At 46.5% G+C, this 23,871-nt stretch overlaps 8 protein-coding genes across 8 annotated transcripts; 4 read left to right on the forward strand and 4 right to left on the reverse strand.

Moving 5' to 3' along the window:
* Window positions 1-389: 389 nt before the first annotated feature.
* On the forward strand, window positions 390-2,662 carry EDB82DRAFT_531188 (uncharacterized protein; the record flags this gene model as incomplete). The annotated part of the gene is made up of 4 exons (XM_065609232.1): window positions 390-802; window positions 855-1,448; window positions 1,560-1,686; window positions 1,754-2,662. 4 exons carry the CDS (start codon window positions 390-392, stop codon window positions 2,660-2,662), a joined length of 2,043 nt encoding a protein of 680 aa, XP_065463655.1.
* Window positions 2,663-3,159: 497 nt separating this feature from the next.
* EDB82DRAFT_518621 (uncharacterized protein) lies at window positions 3,160-4,691 on the reverse strand. Its single transcript, XM_065609043.1, has 4 exons — window positions 4,027-4,691; window positions 3,959-3,967; window positions 3,447-3,899; window positions 3,160-3,364 (listed from the first exon to the last, which is right to left on the reverse strand). Exons 1-4 carry the CDS (start codon window positions 4,606-4,608, stop codon window positions 3,236-3,238), a joined length of 1,173 nt encoding a protein of 390 aa, XP_065463656.1. The 5' UTR covers window positions 4,609-4,691; the 3' UTR covers window positions 3,160-3,235.
* Window positions 4,692-6,066: 1,375 nt separating this feature from the next.
* Window positions 6,067-7,334, forward strand: EDB82DRAFT_563326 (uncharacterized protein; the record flags this gene model as incomplete). Its single annotated transcript, XM_025726040.2, has 2 exons — window positions 6,067-6,503; window positions 6,559-7,334. 2 exons carry the CDS (start codon window positions 6,067-6,069, stop codon window positions 7,184-7,186), a joined length of 1,065 nt encoding a protein of 354 aa, XP_025594579.1. The 3' UTR covers window positions 7,187-7,334.
* Window positions 7,335-7,601: 267 nt separating this feature from the next.
* EDB82DRAFT_518624 (S-adenosyl-L-methionine-dependent methyltransferase) lies at window positions 7,602-9,674 on the forward strand. Its single transcript, XM_025726041.2, has 10 exons — window positions 7,602-7,968; window positions 8,017-8,064; window positions 8,150-8,240; window positions 8,299-8,340; window positions 8,394-8,519; window positions 8,569-8,591; window positions 8,643-8,680; window positions 8,732-8,869; window positions 8,919-9,338; window positions 9,401-9,674. Exons 1-10 carry the CDS (start codon window positions 7,933-7,935, stop codon window positions 9,450-9,452), a joined length of 1,014 nt encoding a protein of 337 aa, XP_025594580.1. The 5' UTR covers window positions 7,602-7,932; the 3' UTR covers window positions 9,453-9,674.
* Window positions 9,596-10,833, reverse strand: EDB82DRAFT_569932 (uncharacterized protein; the record flags this gene model as incomplete). The annotated part of the gene is made up of 2 exons (XM_025726042.2): window positions 9,962-10,833; window positions 9,596-9,912 (listed from the first exon to the last, which is right to left on the reverse strand). The coding sequence occupies exons 1-2, from the start codon at window positions 10,689-10,691 to the stop codon at window positions 9,596-9,598; spliced, it is 1,047 nt and encodes a 348-aa protein (XP_025594581.1). The 5' UTR covers window positions 10,692-10,833.
* Window positions 10,834-14,321: 3,488 nt separating this feature from the next.
* EDB82DRAFT_563334 (general substrate transporter) lies at window positions 14,322-16,106 on the forward strand (the record flags this gene model as incomplete). Its single annotated transcript, XM_025726043.2, has 3 exons — window positions 14,322-14,450; window positions 14,516-15,041; window positions 15,095-16,106. Exons 1-3 carry the CDS (start codon window positions 14,360-14,362, stop codon window positions 16,104-16,106), a joined length of 1,629 nt encoding a protein of 542 aa, XP_025594582.2. The 5' UTR covers window positions 14,322-14,359.
* EDB82DRAFT_469452 (major facilitator superfamily domain-containing protein) lies at window positions 16,067-18,231 on the reverse strand. The gene is made up of 5 exons (XM_025726045.2): window positions 17,828-18,231; window positions 17,353-17,772; window positions 16,889-17,307; window positions 16,762-16,841; window positions 16,067-16,713 (listed from the first exon to the last, which is right to left on the reverse strand). The coding sequence occupies exons 1-5, from the start codon at window positions 18,038-18,040 to the stop codon at window positions 16,391-16,393; spliced, it is 1,455 nt and encodes a 484-aa protein (XP_025594583.1). The 5' UTR covers window positions 18,041-18,231; the 3' UTR covers window positions 16,067-16,390.
* Window positions 18,232-19,033: 802 nt separating this feature from the next.
* EDB82DRAFT_563336 (endoxylanase C) lies at window positions 19,034-20,071 on the reverse strand (the record flags this gene model as incomplete). The annotated part of the gene is made up of 2 exons (XM_025726046.1): window positions 19,034-19,570; window positions 19,625-20,071. The coding sequence occupies 2 exons, from the start codon at window positions 20,069-20,071 to the stop codon at window positions 19,034-19,036; spliced, it is 984 nt and encodes a 327-aa protein (XP_025594584.1).
* Between the last annotated feature and the right edge of the window lie 3,800 nt (window positions 20,072-23,871).

Raw genomic sequence — 23,871 nt, forward strand, 5'->3', positions numbered from 1 at the left:
CCACACATACACTCCTACCTCAAGCGACCTGGCCGGCTCGATCTTCTCCGAGGAGTGTCCCTCTCCGTCTCAAGATCCCCAGTTAACGAGCCCTGAAGTTTCCCATGGAAATTCAGACGGTCGACAACGCTCTCCATCAACGCAATCAAATGATTGCCGTAAACTAAAGCCAACTCACACAAGACGCAATCCAACAAAGCCATACGAACGCGAATCCTCAAAGCGAGTCGAAATGAAGGGGGCAACAGAGATGTTTGTGGGGATACAAAAAGAGATCGGAGTATAAACAAGACAGCAGAGGAAAACCTTTCCACTTTGCAATATGTTGATAGCGAACAAAACAGACCTGAAAAATGAGGTCTACAACCTCAAGATGGAGGTCCTTCGATATGGCAACTACAGCTGCCCCCTTATTCAGGAATACATCGCCAATAACGCCAATCGCTATATTCAAGACCTGGAAGACGAAAGGCAATGCCAACAACCTGAACAACGTTATGGAAAACAGAAGTTGCATTCTCCTCACAAGCAACCACGATCTGGCTAGGGGATATGTAGGAGAATCCCACTTACTTAAGCTTTGGACAGAGTGCGAGAGCATTGAGACAGAGTTTAAAACGGTTTTGAACAGGATCGACAACCGCAAAAGGCGAACTATCGGCAAAGATGATGAGCGAGCTAAGAATAAGATTCCTCACCTCGCTCTGGCAGGTCTGTGGGATAGGCGCAAGATCGACGAGATGGACAGCCGCCTAAAGGCACTACAAAAACAGATTATGAATTGCATTGTGTTCTGTCTCTGGTAAATATAGTGGCACAGTGGATAATGATCAACTATTTGCTGACTTACATAGGGCTGACTCAAAGAAGACAGCAAGGTGGGAATTGCATTTGACGAAAAGATTGGATACTATACTCGGAATCCTGGCAAGAGTTGAGAAATCAGCAGCAGAGCAGGGCGGTACTATAAGGGACATGACAGATGATAAGCCTTTTGAACCTTTGATTTCAGAGATGGATGACGTTTGTCAGGCCTTGATCTCCGAAGGTGGAAACTCGAAGTGGCTTACCAGAGGAGTCGACGGTAAATTGACAGAAGTAATATCGTCTTTGATAAAAGCATGCCAATCTATGTCCCTCCAAAGGGTAGGCCAGGAGGTAACCAAAGCTCTGACAAGTAGTAATTCCGCTGATGCAAAGAACATCCGCTCTGAACTGGTGCGGTTGCTCTGGGATAAGAGATGGACATTGGACAACTCAATGGCAATGTTTGAAACGGATCAGGTACTTGGTAAACCAGAACTTGCAGATGTCGGGAAGGATATTTCCCATGGCCTCTACTTCGAGTCCATGTACGATGTCGAAGACGCAGTGGCCAATAATTTCGACACTACATACGAATGGATCTTCCAGCATGAACCTAAGAACTCAAATGGCAAGGCCCTTTGGTACAGCTTTCCAGTGTGACTTGCGGAAGAATCAAAGGCACCTTATTGGATAACTGGCAAGCCTGGGTCGGGAAAGTCTACCATCATGAAACTGATAGCTCACCCTGACAGGCTCAGAACCTTCCTCCAGCCCTGGGCAAAGTCGTTACCAATTCTCATCACGAATTATTACGCTTGGAACTCGGGATTAAACATGCAAAAGGCATGGGAAGGCCTCAAGAAGACTGTTTTGCATCAAGTCCCCAATCAACGCCCAAGCGCCGCGCCCATAATTGCACCAAGACATTGATTGGGCTTTGTTCCAGACACTTCGAGGAAAGGCAGACTTCCCCGATTGGGAAGAATGGGAGATCAATGAGTCCTTCCAGGCCCTCATGAATGAATGTGGAAAGCTAATGGCGATGGCTCTTTTTGCCGATGGTCTTGATGAGTTTGAAATACCCCCGGCCACAGTTGTTTCATATATACGCTCTATGGCGAATGACGCTGCTCAAGGCATTAACATCTGCATTGCAAGTCGGCCGTGGACGGAATTTGAACATGCTTCCAACGATGGCCCCATGCTACAGATGCACCTTCTGACTGAGGATGACATGATGACATTTGTTACGAAGAGTTTTCAAAAGAACAGAGGATACATTGGACTGAAAAGTGTATACCCTCACGAAGTTGCCAAGCTCACTGACGACGTGGTGCAAAAAGCGGACGGGGTATTTCTATGGGTGTCTTTTGTAGTCATGGAACTCATCGATCTCTTCACGGCAGGCGACAGTATGGCCCAGCTCCAAGAAACAGTAGAGAAGTTACCAACAAATCTCTCTTCGCTCTTTGATGCCATTTGGGCCCGAATACCCCATCGTCACCTGCCTGATGCTTGTGCTATGATTCGACTTGCAAGGAGTGCATGCGGACCCTTGCCGTGGCTTTTGATGTGGCTCGCCGATGAGTCTCGGTCTACAAAGGTCGATCCAAGCGCCATGTCCTTAGAAGCGAAATACCACGCCAAAAGGGGACTCAAGCGTAGACTTGCCACGCGTACTCGAGGCATATTAGAACTCAGTGGGGCTGCCCAAGAAGTTGTCAACTTTGCCCATAGGACTACGAGGGATTGGGTTAAACAAGCGCACATATGGGAGGAGTTATGTGCTTCATGCCCAAGAAATTTCGAGCCACATCTAGGTTTTGCTGCAGGCCGAAACCCTGCTGATGTTTGACAGTGTACCAACTCCAAGGCCCAGAGATGCACTGGTCATCAGTACAAGATGTGTTTGACCACAGAAGAGGACTCCCCAACACATTCTTGGGCTTGGCGGCCCAATTCTCCATCCTCCCTTACTTACAAACAAGACTAACTACCAGGAGGAGTTTTCTCCAACAATGGAATCCGAAAAACGGGATAGGTCTCTTAGAAAATGCAGTTTTTGGATACAAGTACTACATGGCGGAGAACTTCGACCCTCTTAATGGATTACCAACCATCGATCGCAATCAAAGGCTGGCTACAGTCCAATTCCTACTAGATCGTGGTCTCCAACAAACAAAAGGACATTCCAGGCACCACCAGGTTTCCATTCGCGACGAACTAAGGTGCTTAGCAGCTGAAAAAGGTCAAGATAGTACTTATTATTTGGAGGTGGGGAGGTGCCTAGATTATACAGGTCTATTGTATTGAACCTTTCGGCGATTTAAATCAGTCCTTTATAAATAATTACATATATTACTAATTATGTTACAGAGTAACGTTAACTCTATTGTACTTTAAATAGACCTTGCGCACTTTAATCTCATTATACAGTAATAACTTTAACCTCGGGTCCTTCAATCTTCTTAACCTTGCGGCCCTCCCACCACGACATTAGACCAGCCAACAATCCTGTACCGCAACCAAGGCCGATGAAAGTACCTGTAGCCCAGCTCTTCAACACCAAGTCAGTATGGGTATACCAAGTGACTTGGGGGGGGGGGGGGGGGGGGGGGGGCTGAAAGACATGAACTTACCGGGCGATCAATGCGATTATACCCCCACATGAAGTAACACAAAACAGCTTGCAGGAATGTATTCAGAAGCATCATATAGATTGTGAAACCCAATTTCCAGAGTGGTGTTGGCGGTCCCTTCTCGCCAGTAAAGGTGGTTGAACGAGGCAGAGTAGTAGTCGAGTCAGCCAGGCTTGTGTTTTGTTCCGTGGCCCAGGCGGGAGGTCGAAACCAAGCCTTGTTTTGCTCGGCTAGCTTCTGCATGGCGGAAACATCCTTCCAGTAGACAGCGCGGGTGTAACGATACCAGTCGCGGAAGCGCCATGGGGCGAGACCAAAGCCTGTGACGCAGAAAAGGGCGTTGAGGATCTGACTATCGATCTCGAGCCATTTCTTGCGTGCTGAGTTGTTGTCGTTGGCGCTGGGATGGTTCATTGCTGGTGCGACATTGAGCAGGAGGAAGAAGAGCATTGCCTAGAGAGGAAGGGTTAGAAGTGTACGGCAGCAAGATACCGAGTCGTCGATCCACTTACGCCCCATGCCTGTGAGAGTGACGGTTAGCAAGCTAAACTTACAGAACGAACGGATAAAAGCTACTTACCACGATATTCAGACCGTATAGCGTTATGAGGAAGCCAGATGGCGTGAGAAAGAATTTCCAAAAGGCCTTAAGGCCGTTTAGGATCGTTGGTCCCCATTTCTCCTTCTCGTCAGCCTTGTGTTTCTCGTATAGACTTTTCCGTCGCTCCAGTCGCTGTCGATGCTTTTCGCGCAAATGAAAATGATGGTGATGGCGTTCTCCAGATGCCTCAGCGATAGTCTCCTCCCTTGTCGACCCCTGCTCCACGTCTACCTCCTCAGGAATAGTGACGGGCTCCTGGGTGGAAGGGTCCTTGTCAAACTTTGGAATCACACTGGGTCTGCGGGTGAGCGTCGCTGTCTTGACCAGCGTGAGCTCGCCGTCTGGCTCGGGGACAGCGTAGCGCGCAGAGTGGCCTTGGGCATTGAATTCGATCTTGTCGCCGCCAGATTCGGCGTCGCGGAGTTCAGTGAGATTGGGGGCTTGTGCGATGGCGGTGCCGGTGGCTTGCCACATGCCCAGCTGCGGGTTGGCATTGATGATGGATAGCGACGCGCCGCGGACGCGACCGACGAAGCCATTGTTTGGCGGCGGGTCCGACATTACGGCTGATACTTTTCTAGGTCCTTTCCACTCCTGTCTCTGGAGATCATGGTCGAATTTGAGGTTCAGAGACGATTGATGGTGCAAGGTTTGTTGGGGTAATCTGATCTGACGGTATTGATTTAATCTTATTTCTCGGAGTCGGCACTTGATTGCTTCCGGTCTACCCATCTCATCTTACTGAATGCAGTAAAACGCCGGAGTATGTTCCACCGGCAATCGCCCAGTCATGGGCCAGCATCCCGGTTTTTACCCGCTTAACCATCACTTAAAGTTTGCAGAAACGGACAAACAAAACTAACTATCTATTGTCTTCAAAGTGGTTACAATGTTACTGGGTACCACGGGAGGAGTGTCAAAGCAGCTGAATCCTCGTTCTGCAGTGATTTGAGGTTGCCTAATGATATTGAAGCTACTCGACAGAACAGTCAGCCCCAATGAGCCGGTCCATCTCAACTATAGTATATATGTCTAGGCGTTGTTTCTTTCAAGGTATAACCCGTTATTAAAAGATTTAGATTCAGCCGCGACAATGTTAGATTGGTATAACGTCTGTGAGCTTTTAATCGGGCATAGCAACGAGCCTGAGTGTCGGTTGACAAGAGATGGTAATTTGAGCATCGACTCAGTGTTGAGAGCAGTTTTTGATAGCAATAAGGCTGGTGTTTTGCAAATAATGGCGGGAGCGACAACGAGGTGACGGAATAGCTCTTGGGGATTTTTATCTCTGAGATTCTGTTCGTTCTCTTTGGCTATGAGCTAATGTCTGCCTATAGGAAGTGGATGTCTATATTCATCACCAATTTGTTATTGCAGCGCCTTTCAGCTGATTTGTCTCTTTACTGCTTATTGTCTAGCACAGCCATTCATGATTCAAACCGTAGTTCCAGTTAGTCTGTCACCAATGTTTTCAGCCGCACGTTGTGTTCTGCGCCTTCGCCACCAGACCATCGCTTAACACTTTTCACAGAAGAGATAAAGTAGTAACTCGATTGCAAGCCAATTGCCTAAAATGGAAACAGCTACCGGAAATATGTGTGTGTCTCTGTTCAACGACCATTTCAAGACCCTTTTGCCCTCTTTTTCCAGTGCCCCTCCGAGGAGAAACGGAGGACGCTAGAGCTTATTTTTGAAACTACATACCAGATGGCGGAGGCTGAATTAAGTGTAAGATTTAGGCTCTTTGACTGCCAATCATCGAGTCAAGGTATGAGATGCCAGTTATTCAATAAGAAATGTGGCTTGATTTGGCTTGCGCTGGGCTTGCGCTAGGCTGGCCGAGCCCCAAATCGTCCCCAGCCCTAAGCATTCTTTGTCATGGGATTTTGTCTTACCGTGGTTCGCGATCACTTAAGTATTCATGGCATTCCAACTGTGTTGTGAAAAAAATTCTTCGTACATCTTTCTATTTGTTGGTTCTTTTTACCCTTCTACCATTCACCCACCTTGACAGCCATCATGTATCGGGCGTTGCTTTTCAGAGAGGCCCTCTTCCTTGGAAAGATGGCCTTTGCCGTCAGCGCCATGGTAACAGGGCACGCAGGAAGACAATTGATGCCGAGCATGCCCGAAATCACAGCCGACCCTATGGACTTTCTCGATCAAATACAGCTACTCCAGAGACGCGAACTGCAACAACGACAAGAGGTTTCTTCTCCCTTTGACTTGACCGTCACCAACGCCCCTGATGCGACGTGCGGTTATCTCTCGGCAGAGATCGGTGTACCGATTACCTGCACGAATAAAGAAGTGTGCGCATGGGCTCTTGTACAAGAGGACGCGGGCGTTATCAGATGCGGAACAGAAATAAAGGTCAACTGCTACGAGTCGTTCAAGGCAGTCGATCCCACACTTTGCAATGATGTCTGCCAGAGTGACACGATGAATCTCCTATGGTAGGCTAGATGCTCTATAATGGTTGGCCTCCATCACTGACACACCTTGTCGTAGCACCGACTCCGACATGCCCTACTGCCGAACTTACGCTTTCCCTAACGGTATACGAGACTATAGATGTGCATCCTCATCTTTGACAGCGGAACAGAGCGCTGAGCACACTTTCTATGGTCAGAAAAACCCCAAGTTCACGACGAGAGTTGCCAATGGTGCGGGTGCAACAACAGAGTTAGAAGAAGCGGCGGATAAAGCAGCAACCAAAACCGACGAACCCACTACGATCACGAAGGTAGCTGAATCTACAAAATCAACTTCAAACGATGGCAGTAACAAGAGTAGCTCAGCGCCCATTGGAGCCATAGTGGGAGGAGCTGTCGGTGGTGTAGCTCTTATTGGTCTAGTCATGCTGGGTATCTTTTTCGTTCTCCGACGAAAGAGGAACAAGACTGTGACTACTCAAGGACCTATCAACCCTCCAGTTATGAATTTCATTCCACAGAACATGGGCCCGAGTATGCTTGATTCAAAAATGGTTGCGTCACCTCATACTCAACCGGGGTCCGCTATCTCTCCGCTGCAGTCAGATGGTAGACAGTCCATGTTTGGGCCGCCGCCTGTTTATGAAGCACCAGGACACGAGTCACAAGTCCATGAGATGGGTGATTCAAGCGAGAGGAAGTGAATATGGGTTTTCGAAAGGTTATTATAAATGTTTTAATAAAAAATGCATGACGAATTGTATTTGGAAATAATATCCTGCAATGGCAGCTTGGGTTAAAACGAGGTGGATGGTTACTTCTATGGCTTAAATGTAATATGAGGCATACAAATGAAATGATGGTCCAGTTGAAAGTGCGAAACCTGTAGCGTCGTTTTAACCGGTAACTCACATGGGAACTCAGTATATTCTGCGAGTCGCATCTTATTGGTTCACACATGGGAGGGTGGCAGGGAACATTGGCAAAATTATCCGACCACATGAACAATGGCGTTACTGTGTGACGCTTCCGCACTGTCGTCAACTTGGACTTGAAGGAATCGGCTTTCATTACATTTCCTTCGAACGTTGCGTTTTCAATTTGCAATATCAAATTATAATTGTCAAGTATTTCTATGCTTTAATCAAGACATTGAACACAGTTGCAATCAGTCGACTCGCCAACCTAGAGTGTTCAAAATGGGTCTTGGCAGTGGGACTGTTGGTTCATGGCATGACTGTGCCTGGGAGATGCATCGGGAATAAGCTCCTCAACAGGCCAAAACTGCATGAACCGACCGGATGTCTTTTCCTACGTCCTTCCCAACATGAACCAGCTCCCGTAGGATCTTTGGTCACCTGATTATGAATGATGAAATTCTCTTCCCCTCTCTTGTCCGAAATTTTCTACCTTGATCATAGTTATCGCTTTTAATTGACAATACGGTGTCATGACTGCACAAGTTGAACAAGCGCACGAGCCGCTGGTATGTAGTGACATTCTACGTCGTGATAGTGCGCTAACTTGTGAGCAGGCTGCGGACGTCTTTGACGATGGCGACTCAGACTCTACTTTTTCAGGCGTAAGTTTTGCATATCCATGACTCTAAACCCATGTGTATTGCGGTTCTAGTCGGCCATTTTAAGCAGTAAGCTAAATAGTCGCAGTCGGATCTCGAAAGCTTGGAGTCACTTCGCTCAAGCGTCTTGCAGTATCAAGAGGAAAATGGCCGTACATATCACGCCATGAGCTCTGGGAGTAAGTAATTATCTACTAGGATGGGGAATCGAAAGATCCAAGCTAACACATGAACTAGAATACAATTTTCCCAACGATGAATCCGAAAGTGATCGACTTGGTATGTCAACAAGGTCAAGTGAAGGTAAAATTATCACTGACAAGACGACACAGATTTGCAGCACAACCTTTGGCTTCTGACACTTCATGGTGAACTCGGTCTTAACCCCAAGGTCAAAGGGTCTGCCAAGCGTGTTCTTGATGCTGGTACTGGCACCGGCCTTTGGGCTATCGAATATGGTTGGTTCACACCCTTGGCAAATGAAGACACAACTAATCATGCTGCCAGCTGATGCTCATCCCGAAGCTAAGGTAGAACTTGCCCTATACTGTGTCTCGTTTCTGCATGACTAAATAAATTAGGTGATCGGTGTTGACCTTAGTCCTATTCAACCGAATATGTAATGTGTCCATCCACTCTTTCACACTGCCACACACTGACAGACCTCAAGGGTTCCGCCCAACTGCATCTTTGAAATCGATGACCTTGAGAAAGAATGGACCTGGACGGAGCCGTTCGACTTCATCTTTGCCCGTACCATGACAGGGTCTTTTGCCGACACCGAAAAGTTCATCAAGAACAGTTACGAGTACGTCATGGTCACTATAGGTATCAATTACTCTGACACCATCATTTAGAAACCTCGAGCCTGGTGGCTACCTGGAAATGCAAGACCTCACCTACCCCATCGCATGTGATGATGGAACTCTCCTCCCAGACAGCGCCCTTGTTCGTTCCGGCAAGCTAAGCATCGAAGCCAGCGCTAAAGCTGGACGCGCCATCGACCTCCCGCCACAGTACAAGGAGTTCTTCGAAAAAGCCGGCTTCGTCGACGTTGTCGAGAAGAAGTACAAGTGGCCAATAAACGAGTGGCCAAAGGACAAGCATCACAAGGAGCTTGGAAAGTGGTCTTATGCTAACATGAACAATGGACTTGAGGGTCTCTTGCTTGCGCTGTTCACAAGGTTCTTAGGATGGACCGCTGACGAGGTCATGATCCTTTGCTCGGCTATGAGAAAACAGATCCGAGATCGAAATGTCCATGCTTATATCCCTATGTAAGTGGCCATCTAAACTCTGTCCCTCCTTAAAGAATAGATTTACTGATTGAGCACTATAGTTACGTTGTATATGGGAAGAAGCCAGAAACGGAGACCCCTTCGAAGGAGTGATGGATTTTACGATGTCTTGAATTGTTCGATATCATTAGAAACCATGGTTTTATACATATGTTTGTTCTTTTAGTGTCGTGGCGTCGGAGAGGTCTTGCACGGTCATAATCGTCTTTGTAGCACTACCTTCTGAGCTCCGAATCCTAGTCTAAATTACCAATCTTTCGGGAAAAGTCAATCGTTTCCGTTATGCCTTTCTCTAGACTGATCCACTCTCTCCCAGCCCATTTTTGTAGCAGTCCTGGCGCGATGTCGTTCTCGATCTTGTATATCAAGGTAGGATCTCCAGCGATGAAATCTTCCTCAAAATCTTCTTCGGGGTACGCTGCGCGCATGACTGCTAGCGCATTGTTCCAATTGAAGGATTTTGCAAGGGCTTGAATGCGAGTACCCTTTACGTCAGGGTCGATAACAGCAGCAACATAGATGACTGCCACGTCTGACACGTGAGTGTAGTACACTGTATATTTAGCTTCTCGTCGTCTCATATTAGTTTCATATCGGCTTACCTGTCGTGTTCTCCTTAAGTGCTTCTGTCTTTCCAAGATATAACTGCTGCAGCAGCTGAGTCGGCATCGGAGCATAGTGCCTCGCATGTAATGGGTCGCCCAGCGTCCAACATGGGCTGACAGAATTGACTACCCAGGGAAGTTTTTCGTCTTGAACAAACTTCCATACCGCTTTTTCTGCTTCGACTCGGGCAGCCAGATAGGTTATAAGCATTCGAGTCAATTCGTACGGCGGAGGCGAATTCGCCATTTTGACTAGATCTTCGTTCCAGGTTTCCTGTTTGATTGTCGATGAATCCCCTGGTCTTGCCCATACCGCTGACCAAAGACCTGACGCGAGCACAAACCGCTTGATGGCGGGTTCCTTGGCAGCAGATCGACAAACGGTTAAAGCAGCCTCGATGGCTGATGGGAAAGCCACATTGGGATCTGGTGTTTGCTCCCCAATGTTTCCGATATGAACTACAGCTGAGACTCCCTTGACTGCCTCGTCGAAATTTCCTGGTTTTGATGTGTCGGCAAGAACCAATTCCACCTTATCTTGGTCGGTAAATGGCTTTACCGAAGGATGCTCAAGGAGCCATTTGCTGTATTCGAGATCTCTGACCGTGCCGCGCACATTGAACCCTCGATTCAGGAGCTCAATAACCACATGGCTACCTGTGTAGCAGTTTGCTCCTGTGACGAGAATCCACGATCCCCTCGGGATGGCAGTGGGTAGGTCATTCATGTCTGATTACAGAGGGGGTCCAAATATTCACAAATTAGGATTTCGAGGAGGGCTATGAGCCAAGAAAAGTGAACCACACAGTCGGTGACGACGTTGCAATCAACTCAATCGATGTCTCATCGTCGCGAGAAGTAGAATAGGGGCCACAACATATCCCCCGCTTGTTAGCGTCAAGCACGGAGTTATTGTACCTCCGCGATTGTTAGCTTACGGTAAACCTGAGATTCCAAATGAAGCGAACCTTGACGGTCCGTTAGACCAGGGCTAAACTCTTAGCGAGCAAGGCTAGCCATGCTGGATTGGACAAGTCGGTAAGAGCTAGCTAAAACTGTTCTCTGTCTCATTTTGTGGTCGTCTCCTCGGTTCATGCCGGTGGAATCTTTGTCGTGGGTGTATTTAACCTAAGGAACTTTATTAAAACCCATGATTGGAGCTTCTGAAAGTATAAACTATTGAAGCTTTTCTCCAACGCTAGAAAGAAATGGTGTCTTTGGGTGGTACCTTAGTTCTCCAGTCGATCGACAGTTGGCGGTTTCATTAACCTAGATTGGTTTAGTCTCTCGCCGACAGTCAGGGGTTGGTAGCCCTCTTCAGAGTTAGGGTTTGCCTGACAAGTTCCGGAAATTTGGTCAAATTGTGCCGAGCGCGAATGACCCATCCCATCTTGCGACAGTGTCTCACTCGGTCCATATTTTTGCATTACGGAGAGAATTGCAATCGCCGCTACTCTGTACTTCGGACGATCTTCTGCGCCATTATGTCTTAACAATCTGCAATACTTACTAGCCGTACTCTCAACACGTCATACGATATAGGGTAATTTTCCAAGTCTAGAAACTCTCATTATAATAACCTCTGTCAACTGAGGCTTGAACTTATATTATAATTGAAGATTTAATGTGGGGACTTTTTACTTATGTTATTTGAGTAGATAGTTAATAAGTTATATCGAGGGGAACTGCGTTGTGGTCATTCTCATTGTAAATCATCCAGTCAATTGAGTAGGTGTCTATTCATATATTGTAGCTGATTGCACAGCAGTTTATCTTATCTTATCTTATCTCTTCTAATCGCATCTTATCGGGTCATCTCATATCTAATCTTATCATTGTCTTATCATTGTCTTATCGCCGGCCGCGTCCATTATTGAACTACCCGGATCTTAGCAGTCTAAGGTAAAAGAGACACATTTAATACACATACTAAACACTTTATTTCATAATTATACATTTTAAATTTGATAGATTGCGGAGACTAAGTCGACGAAGGCGCATGACTCCGGGGTAATTGACCCTCAATGTGTCAAAGGGGTTACGTACTCGTCATTGATGCATCTTCTTAGTTACTAATAATGCTAGCGCTTCAACACAGTCAACTGCACTCCCTATTAGCTAGCAAATTAGTAACGGTTTGGGAAACAGTAGCTTGTCTCTTGAGGAATGCAAGTACTTCCATGTGTGTAGTCATATTTATTGGGCGCCCGATGCTGCTGAACAAAACACATCGCTGAAGTTGAGTATTGTGATGTATTAAGAGAAGCATGGAAAAATATATAACGTATATAAAGAAATAGGTGGAAGCCCCAGCGTAAGTAACAAGATGGAAATATCGATACCCCAACTTTTCCTTTGGCTTACGCTCTCCTTGGTAATGAGGTACAATGTATTCACTGACGAATGTGTTATAGGAAATGGTTGGCTCAATACGACTAGGTCTAAAATGAACGATTGGGTACACAAGCACTCGTCTTATAACTTATATGTCGAAGAATATCCTTGCAGACTGCAAGCATAGCTCAATGCATCTCACCTTTTAACACCACACTCCGCACAGCTGCCTTGCCCTAGACGTTCTAGTATCATCGATTTCAGATCCAGGATAAAAAGTTGATCTGATGAAGTTGATAGATAATACTCATCAGCATTTAGAATGCAAGCTTAATCTATATATAAATAATATGTGATACTAATCAATTTAACTTATAGTAGTCGACTTGAGTCGAATTTAATCACCAGTATAATAGAATATAAAGCCATGCCAGAAGAAAAAAACCTAAATAACTATGCAGTGTTGCATTAAATGTTGATTTTTATATGAATGATAATAAGAGCTCTGGGCCAACTCTTCCCACGTTCAACTTCAGTTACTTATGCCAATGGGGTCTTTGCACAACGGGTACGCTTCGAGTAGAGCTATAGGTAAGTCGTATTAGTTATTATGCTCTCCTCATGCTCTCTTTAATCTTTGATCTTGGGCAATCTCAATGTTGTTGGGTTGACTGTAATGATTGGCTTCATTCCATTGGTCATGAATATTGTTGCGGCTAGCTGCCCTCAGCCAGTTAGCTCTCGTTTCCCAGTGTGTTTTCCAGAATGGATGAAAATTTATTTGTGCCACATCGCGTCTTTCCTATACTAGTATTTATTTCTATCTGAATAAAGTCAAAATTACTGCAAAGTTGTTCGCGGTTACCCCTCAGAAAATACCCAAGCTGGAAACAGTGGCATCGGTTCAATTCACCTCTATCTCGCTATTTGACCAATCAGTATTGTAGATCAAGGCTAGATTCGCCAAGAGAATGGCATTACTTACTTGCTCTACGCCATTGTAATACTCTACGGCCCGTAAGGTTAACCATAACCTGAAAATTGCGTCAAAGCTTATGCGTACCACAACGGAGTGATGTAACGTGGAGCCGAGACAAACAGAACGGTGTGCCCTGTATGGTATCTTGCATTTCAGATGATGGGCTTGGTCTGTCATCTCAGAGAAATGCCGCAACAGTTGCAGACCATTGCTACTGGACAAGTCAGTGTATGCAGTACTTACCTACCAAAGGTATTGTGTTATTTGAATGTCCTGCCTTCATAGTGCGTGAAATACGAGCATGGACGCCGCACATTTAAAAATAACGTTATTTCCCCAACAAACTAACAAACTATCACAACGTAAGTTTACGGGGAAACTATCAACTTTCGGGCAACTTGACTCGAGATTTCCGGGGCGAACCCTGATTTGTGTTGAAATGACCACCCAAAGTAGTATTGACCAGCAGAGGTTGAGGGTCGTCTCGAAGATGGGGTACACGCTATATCGTTCAACTGTGCCGGTTATCCGTGTTGATCATCACCACTGACAAAAGTTCTATGAGGAGACTAGGGTTTGTCCGGGAGTTTAATACACACTTCTTTCTCTTCAAGATTGACCAAGGCTTTGGAAATAGACCGAAATGGAGATTTGGAACTTTGCATGCCGCAAGATTCTAGAGGAAATGTGCTCTGCGTTGGAGATAAAAAGAGCACCCGGGAATGTGTTTTGACAAGTCCTCGATGTATGAGCGCAGGGGGATAGAGACAGAGGGACAGGCATGCGGGGAATTCCACTGTCTCCGCATTGAAAAGGGCCGTTGGAGAAAGAATATCCACAATCGGCACAAAATAGCCGTCCATAGTGAGTAGAGGCTGCGGGGTCATCCAATCATTTGCAAGACGATTCATATTCTCGTGGGGGTTCTCCGTATTTCCCCGCGCGCCATCTATCCTCTAACCTATGGAGTTGGCCGAGATTTGAGGTTATAAACACTTTGGCCCAGTCTCTTTCACAGAGATGAATCAGTTTCTATTGTAGAGTCTTGATTCTTGCTCTAGTCTCTAATAACGACAGCCAACATGAAGTTTAGACTTGGTAACCCGGCCGCTATGGCCGAGACACCTAGCGAGGTGCTTAACTGGCGTCTGTACTGGAGCACCTTTGTCTTTGGTAAGTCATTTGTTTATTCAATCTCTTCCATTCTCTATGTGTATCTATATTGACATTAACTTAAGGTATCCTCGGTGCTAGCCGTGGACTAGATGAAGGTCTGGTCGGTGGTATGGTGTCTCTCAAAAGCTTCAAGGAGGAATTCAATCTCGACGCTGGTTCTGAACATCACCAAGCCCAAGTGGAGTCCAATATTACCAGCATGGTCCAAATCGGTTCCATCGCCGGTTCGCTACTAGCATTTTTCATCTGCGACAAGATTGGCCGTGTACGATCACTCCAAGTCCTTTGCCTGCTGTGGCTGGTCGGATTCATCATCGTCGTGACGAGTCATGGAAGCGTTGGTCAGATTCTAGCTGGACGCTTCATTGCTGGACTTGGTATCGGTATGACTGTCGTTGTCGGCCCGACATACCTTGCCGAAACAGCCCCAAGAGCTATTCGTGGTATGCTCACCAACATATTTGCTGGTTCAGTCTATCTTGGTGTTATGATTGCTTATTTCAGCAATTGGGGAGCCTCTATCAATATTTCCAATAAGTCTCGATGGCAATGGGTTGACCCCCAGATGTGCCACATTGGATTTTCTAGGTAAGCTTGTCCAGTCTATTCTCTAGGACCATGGTCTAATCATCTATGTACAGCTTGCTTCTGATCTTATCATTCACGGTTCCCGAGACCCCACGATGGCTCACCATGAAGGGACGTAATGAAGAGAGCACCAAGGCTCTTTGTAAGCTTAGACAACTCCCCGAAACACATCCATTCGTCCAAGCAGAGTTGTATGGTATCCAAGAACAGCTCGAACGTGAGCAGGAGGCTTTCCTTGGAGTATCAAAATGGGGCAAGCTACGTGAGCTGTTCGCCATCCCGGCTAACCGATATCGTCTTATGCTGGGTTTCATGGCTCAATTACTCGGTCAGTGGTCTGGCGCCAGTGCAATCACTATTTATGCTGTCGAGTTCTTTGGTATCCTCGGAAAGTCTGGTCAATCTGAGAAGCTCTTTGCCACTTGTATCCTCGGTGTGGTTAAGCTCAGTTCCGCTTACCTTTGTGCTTTCTTCTTGGTCGACTTCATCGGGCGACGACGCTCCTTGTATGGTGGTATCACCATTCAGATGTTTTCTATTCTTTACATCGCCATCTTCCTTAGCATTGTCGGCACAGAAGCTCTCGAGAACGGAACCTTGACCCCATCTCAGAAGCATGCCGGTGTGGGTGCTGTCGTGATGCTCTACCTCTCTGGCGTAGGATGGACAATGGGTTGGAACTCGTTTCAATACCTTGTTAACGCCGAGATTTGGCCTCTTCGTCTGCGAGCCTTGGGAAGCTCCATGACGATGTGTCTACACTTCGCCAATCAATACGGTAACACAAAGGCTGTTCCGCTTATGCTCCTTTCCATGACAAGCGCTGGCTTCTTCTTCTTCTGCGCAGCTGTTTGTCTACTTGGTCTTATCTGGGTTTGGGCATTTGTTCCTGAATTGGCTGGCCGATCGCTCGAGAGCACTGACGAGTTGTTCTCACTACCTTGGTACAAGATTGGTCGTCATGGAACTAGGCTTGCGCCTGACAATGAAGCCATCATGGCGAGGGATGAGAAGGCTGAGGTGAAGGGCGAAACTGCTGAATTAGAGTATGGACGCAGAGACTAGTCAGCCATGCGTTATATAGTAGTAGCAAACCATAAATTGCTTCACAATAATGTTCAAGTCTATATGCCACTGATGAATTCGCTGCGGCCTTCTTGAGAACTTATTACAGTATAAACATGTCCAATATCAACTCAATACCGACTATACTGTTACTGGGTAGAGTCAAGTGCTGTAGCCGAACAGATCTTTGCACCTCCACTACGTAGATGTATCGAGTGCCTTTCCTATAGTAACTTCCCATTAGGCACTAAGTTGGAATCGTTACCCAACCGTTCCTTCATACTCTAGTAAGCGTAGTACAGAGTAGTCTCGTTCTCGGACTGTCTGATCTTCTTGTTGTCTCGTATTAGCCAGAATCTCATGCCCCAGGCTCCAATGGCAGTCGCTACACTCAAGGCTGCACTGGAAGACATTGCCATCGTATACCGAGGCTCATCGGAGGAAGGCCACATGTAGGGTGTCCAGATGAAAGAAGCTACCGCAATGCAGTTGACGATAGCGAGTGAACATGCCTTCTTTTCCCTTGTCTGGGAGCAGGTGGCTGACACCCAACCGAGGATGATGCTGTTGACTGCGTAGGTACCGATGGAGAAGACACACATGGCAACTGTCGATCTCATCAGTAATGATTCTAGAATAAGAGGAAGGTACTTACAGTAGCGAGCACCCGTGTTAAGGGTAGCACATCCAAGGACGAAGCCAAATACTGCAACAGCTTTTGCAATGGTGATGTGCCTGCGATGTCAGTGCCGATCAATTATAAAATGCTAGGAGCAACTCACCATGTTCTTTCGTTAAATCTTCCCGATGACCAGGACCAAGCAATCGAAACCGCGCCAGCAATCAAATATGGAGGACAAGTCAAAACAAGTGTAATAGTCTGGTTAAACCCAAGCGTCTTGACAGCTGTAGGGAAGAAGTTCTTAAACCCGTTCGCTCCAAGATGACAATGTTGCATCACCACAAACAGCCACACTTTGGGATCTTTGGCAGCAGAGATGATACCCGTCCAGCTTGTAGACTCGCCTGAGTTCCCTACAGTGTCGCGCTGAGTACGTTCGTGGGCGAGCTTTTGTTCTTCGGGCGTGAGCCAGTGAGTGGTGAGTGGCTCGTCAGGCAAGACAAAGAAGCCCGCTATGGCAACGAGGAGGGTCACTGCGCCTTGAATGATGAAGAGCCATTGCCATCCAGCGAGATTCGCCTAGAAAGATTAGTAGCTATGCACAGGTGGATTAGAATAACATACCATTCCATCCATCTCAAAGATACCCAATGCAATCAACCCAGCAAACGCAGTGGCAAGAATATTCCCCGTGTAAAGAATTGAAATACGCGTCGCGAGTTCCTTTCGAGTGTAAAATCGTGCAAGGATATACAATGCGCCAGGGTAATAAGGCGCCTCTGAGATTCCAAGGAAGAATCGCGTAAGTAGCAAACCTGTGTAGTTGCGGCTGAGTGCTGTGAGGCCACTGATGATGGCCCAGACAGTCATGCACGATGCCATCCAGATACTCGGCCTAATGCGCGTGACAACCATGTTGGCCGGGATGCCAACGATAACATATCCAGCGAATAGAATAGATACACAGGTTTGGTATTGTGTGCCTGTAAGATTGAGATCTTTTTCGATGCTGTTGAGACGGGCCAGGGCAATGGCGTTGCGATCCTTACCATGTCAGATTGTTGATGATGGTTATGGCGGGCGTCGAAAGCGTACTTACCAGATAATTGAGCCAGTACATTAGCCATAGGATAGGCATGATCCACCAGTCTAACTTCTTGACGAGTGCAATCTCTCTTGGGTCCGTTTTCTCATGGGCACCGGAGTAGTCACGGGCCCGGGGGACTGTCTTGAGAATCTCTTCAACCTCATCAAACGGCACGGGCGGACCATCTTCCTTGTCCTTTCTGTCTATCGACTGCCTGACATTCATGATTTTGTCTCCGCGATGTTGTGTACGTGGGGCCCTGCATCTGATGACGACTTGCTTCCTCCTTTTATGTATTTTTCTGTCGCCTCAGGGACTCAGATCTGGGTGCCGCAAGCCTATGTTCCATTGCATATCATGTGGTTGGTAGGGTGGACACTCCGCAGCACAGTTCAGCCAGTCTAGATCTATCCTTGTTGCAATCATTTCCCTAACAGACATTTAGAGTGGAGGGCTATAATGATTGAATAGAGGTAATTGGCCATTTAATCTGCTTTAGGTGCCAAGAGCTACTTGGCAGGCGGGGTAAAACCTAATCCATTACCTTAAATCAAGCTTAAATCTTGGATGTGCATGGAGCTAGGGCAGTCTTGGAAGGTGAGATAAACGCGCATTAGTAAACGCCATTGGTGTCTCTAGTCGAGTGGCTACAATGGTCCATATCTGAAGAATTTGGTGTCAGCCAAGCCAAACAGCCAAGGACCGTTACCCAGGGGCCGACTGGGCGGCCTACGGCAATCGTCTCTTCCCAGGATACCAGCATACTCAAAGGTAAATGGATTTAAACATGCCTCTTTGATCGATAGTATAAATGATCCGAGTTGCAATCTAAGTGGCTGGTACCATGGTCATTGAGCCATGTGAGATCTACCATCTGCAACATAGTCAGCGCAACCAGAGTGGGGGTTGCATTGAACGGATGCGTCCAGTAAACCATGGTCAGATGAGGCTAAGTCAAAACAATATTCATAGTGTGTTCTTCAAGAAATGGTTGGATGGTAAATATGTATTTGACCGTTGATCCAGCTATACTAACAAATAACCATGTACCAGACAGCTACCATCTCAATATTTATACAAAACAAAACGAATATGTAACAAAATAAGATATGTGCAATGAAGCCAAAACTCTGGCTACGAAGCCCCCTGTGCTTCCAACAACCTCAAGGTCCCCGATGACAACTCGTTAGAGAGTCCTCTTTCTATGACAATCTGCATTTAACGGAGAGCGTTGACAACAGCGGTGTAGGCAGGCTTGGGCTGGTATTGAGCGTTGAAGAGGAGACTGTCCTTCTCCTTGCGCCAAGAGTCCTTGTCAGAGACACCCCAGACAGTGATACCGACACACTTAGGAACATTGAGACAAGCCTTAGTAACGGTAGCGTAATCGGCAGCGGGAGCAGAGCGGATATCGAGCTCAGTGATGGCAACCTCCTTGACACCAGTGGAAGCCATCTGCTGGAGAGCAGCCTGGACACCATTGGCGGCACCAGGGTCAAGATGGGTCTGAGAACCAATTCCGTCGATGGGGATGCCCTGGGAGACCCACTTCTTAACGTGAGCGACCATACCGGCCTTGAGCTTGGCGGCGTTGGGGTCGTCAATGCTGTAGTCGTTGATGTACAGCTTGGCGTTAGGGTCAGCAGCGCGGGCAGCGCGGAAGGCAATGCCGACGAACTCCTCACCCAGAACCTGAGTGAAGGGGGAGTCCTTGCGGAGAGAACCATCCCAGTCGAAGATCTCGTTGAGGACATCCTGTTGCAGTCAGTACGTATTCGAATATGGAATTGGTGACAGAGTAGTACATACCCAGGCGTAGATCTTGCCCTTGTAGTGACCAGCAACGTTCTTGATGTGGTTCTCAATGACGCTCTTCATCTGGTTCTTGTCCTTGATGTTGTGGACCCACTGAGGAAGCTGAGAGTGCCAGACAAGAGCGTGACCTCGAACCTTGAGGCCGTTCTGGGCGGCGAAGTTGACAACTTGGTCACCACCAGCAAAGTTGAACTTGCCCTGCTGAGGCTCGGTGGCATCCCACTTCATCGAGTTCTCGGGGGTGACTTGACCGAAATCAGCCTTGATGATGGCGTTGTTCTGCTGGCTCTGGAGAAGGTTGGGGTCGGTGATGGTGCCGTAGTAGGTCTTGCCCTTGGCCTTGATCAGCTTGTTGATGCTGTCCTGGGCCTGACGAGGCTCGACGGAAGCAGGCATGGCCGCGACCAGCGAGGCGGTAAAGAGGAGGGAAGAGAATTTCATGGTTGCCGTTGTTTGTTGGAATGGAAAAGAATGATAGTGATCAATTGACCTGCAATGGGAATGAATGAAGAGGTGTTTTGTTTGTATGTGATAGTGAGTGAATGCCAAGTGCCAAGAGAGCGGGAAAGCAGGATGTTAAATATGCCAGATTGAGGTAGTGGATGGCTCGATCGTTGTCCATGATGGTGAAGCCATTCGACTCTGAGCAAGGCCAAAAGAAGCAAGTCTATGCGCGGGGTGGAATTATTCCATGATACAAACAACTTTTCCCTTCTTAGTCAACCGGAGACCGCTTCCGATTGTTTCGAGGAGATTGTCGCTATGGGTGCTATGCCGCTAACCGAACTTCCAGGGGTAGCAGTAGTCGGGGCGATTCTGGCTTCCAGCTTAACTGGCTAATTAACCTGCTCATCTCCAGATTACTTGGGAACTTTTGGTACTGGGTTATCTGGGGTGCATTGAAGCTGTGGATTCGCGCCTTGGCTAAAGTTGACGCGTCGGATGATTTATCAGGCTAAATGGGTGATAAATGCATTGTGACGATAGACAATGATGGGATGAGAGTGAGATGATTCTCGGCATTTTTGTTTACTTGGCAAACTAGCGAGGCGAAAGAACAACGACTGATCCAATACCAGTGCCTGGTTACCTATGCACCCTTGTTCACTGACCAATTCGTCTCGGGAGTTCTGAACTAAGTTTAGCTTAGGGGGGGCACTGGCTCATTTCGGTTGATGTGGACAGTCTCAGTTAAGAACACGATCCAATTGATGGTCCAACGTGGAGACTCTTCTGTTTCATGTTGACTCAAGAGGGGAAAATGTTCTAGATTCTTTCCCAAGTGAGACTCATCTTGGTAGAACATTATCCCGCCAATAACAATGTCGGATGCGCCCACAATAAGACCTCAGCCATGGAAATGTGAGATTGACGTAGCATTGGGAAAAATGGAATCTGATTATGTGAAGATTTGTAACTGTATACGGAGATAATCACGGGATGAGGAAAAGGCGTTAATGACCATAGAAGTTTAGGGCTTTCGTTTGACGACTCAATTACCTTTGTCGGCTTGAAAAGTCCGTGCTAACATAGAGCTGTCAACAGATTCAGGTAAATGAAGGATCTTAGTATCCGTGCGTGTGTCACATTCCGAGCTAAAGTAGTAGAGTAGACTAGCATTTCAAGTGTCACTAAGTTGCATTAAGTTACACCAGACGCACCTCGAACTACTCTTACCCTGCAGAGAAGGGATTTATCTTTTGCTTCCAATTGCATTACCATCAAGTGAGAGGTATTGCCAAGGTGAGAGAATGGTTTTAAGTATGTAGAGTTTACTGTAAAATGGAAACTTGTGATATTAATAACTGAACATTTTTTACACTGGTAGTTCGCTGCATATGAACAGATTTCTTAGCTAATCTCTCCTTTGGTGAATGCTGCTGTCTCAAATTGCAATGCAAATTTTGAGAATACACATTACCTCATTACCTGGTATCATAGTAGCGAAAGAATATCCACATGCAGGGATTCTCTTGGTGAGCTAAGCACAGTATTTCCGCAGTCTATAGCCGTCGTTTATAAACGAGCCAGACTAGAATTGCAATCGGCTAATTCAGCAATTATTACACTGGACGTATATCCTAGAAGTTGTATATCTGTCGGTAAGCTACCTTCCAAGAAATATAATAGATTACTAGAGACTTGGTAGGATTGCTTCTAACTCCAACGTTTAATTGCTCAGCCTCAACGTTGGACAGTTTAGCTGAGGAAGTTCCCGCGGGAAAGAACCTGGCTAGCTAAACTCTAGTTTGTTTCATTGCAAACTTAACTAACCTCTTTCAGCTAGCCAGATGGCCTAATAAGCTACCGAACTGCCTCAGTTGATTCTCAATGTTCTAACCACACAGATATGCTCAGGTTTAATTCCCTCTATCGTTCAATCAATACCATTTATATTAAAGCATTGATGATAAAAAGCTACCTGTGTAGCTGGCTGAGAAAGTGTTGTAACTCGGCCCACAGGCTTCTTTAATATATCTATAACAACCTAATCGGCGGCAGAAACAGTGTCAAGTTGTTGGGCACCTGTTATCTTCACTGTGGGAGCATCCATGTAAAGCTTAGAGAGATTGCCAGAGTAAGGAGTCTTTATCTGTGAAATGTTATGCAGGGAACGCACGAAAAGATGCTAACCGAGAGTGATAGAGTAACTAATTTAGCCATGGCAACAGACAACAGTTGAAGGCCGTTTAGATGAAGCTTGTGGAGTAACAGGGAAAAGACCAAGTAATGAGGGAAAAGAAAAAGACAATGAGAGTACCTGTCGACAAGTACGGAACCGTGATTGGTGGAGCTCCCTGCCACGTGCTGATCAAAGAAAGTCAGGCTCGCAAAATCATCCTTGATATGCTCTAGTTCAGGAAAACATCTACCGACAATAGCAGCAGGTAAGTCATATGCTTTAAACCGGATTGGAATTTGCATAAATTATCATTGTATCATTTCATAATTAAGCTACCTAGTCATACGAAAAGGCCAAAGCAAAAACCATGAACTGCCCACTGCCCCAAGGTAAAATCTCTTGTCTCACTGCCTTGCCAGCGTAAAATTATTGCTCAAGAGCTCTGAAAAATCGTCGACATGCGTTTCGATAGCACCTCAATTCTTCAGGCCATGGCCATCTCTCCGATTGCCGACCGCACAAATTGCTTGTTTGGCGCATGTGATAGTTCTGAGCGTACATTCATTTCCGAATTTGCTTTTATGGAGTTAGTGTCATCGCAGGTTGCTAAGGTACTGGTGGCCCAGGCGTGACCGAGTTCGGTATAGACTGGTTAGTTCAAGTTCAGTCATCAATCCAACAAGCGATGTCTTAGAATGGTCACAGACGTCAATGTCAGTTGCAGTGGAGGCTGGGATTGCTTCAGGTCGACTTGGAAGGAAGTTGGATGCAACTGGCCTGAGGTTCTTGTGCCTGTCGCAGACTTGGCCACCGAGTCACAGCCTGCTGCCCCTGCCAAGACGATTGACAACACAACTGATAGCATCCAAAGTCGATGTGAAGGACAGAGCCTCGTTCCTGTCGAAAAGTTCCACTATTGGATGATCGATGATCGGATTGGGTGCAGCACTAGAGATAAAGCTGGATGGTGACTGTTAGTTGTTGGCTGGTGGATATTAGATGTTCAATTGGCGTTTATCTCTATTGATCAAATGATGATCAACCCATCTCTAGTTAGTTTCTCCTTCAGAGCAACTTGGTCGGAGTTCCATAATGGATAACAAAGTATCAGCTGGAGTTCCAATTCTCTACTCTGAGATCTTCTTCCTATTCGAGAACACAGATTGCCTGGTCTCGCATCTAAAAAAACTCAAGGTAATTTAAGCTTCTAACTATTTAGGCAGTCGCTAGTCTACCGGTGCGTCTGTCTCCTGGAACCCTTTGCCAAGTGCCAAATAATTACAGAGTAACACTCGACTTAACTGTCGCAAGATAGACAAGTTCCACCTATCGCACACCAAGTAACAACATTATGCTCCACAGTTCAATTGCAGCATCCAATTGTATCCTGATAATTGGTTGCGCCAATGTTAGCCAAGGCGCAGAAACTATTCTCATCAATTAATAGTTACTGAGCCTCATTTGACAATCATTGAAATCGCTAAAGACCCCATTCACACTTCTAGCGCCGCCAGTAACTAATGGGTCATACCATGCATCTTCATCTTGGGACTCAATGATATGGTCTGTCTGTGGCAACAAACAGCTGCCATTCTCACCGTGAGAAGTCCGAGTGTAG

The sequence above is a fragment of the Fusarium venenatum genome, assembly GCF_020744135.1.
Source record: "Fusarium venenatum strain MPI-CAGE-CH-0201 chromosome Unknown EDB82scaffold_4, whole genome shotgun sequence".
Lineage (NCBI taxonomy): Eukaryota > Fungi > Ascomycota > Sordariomycetes > Hypocreales > Nectriaceae > Fusarium > Fusarium venenatum.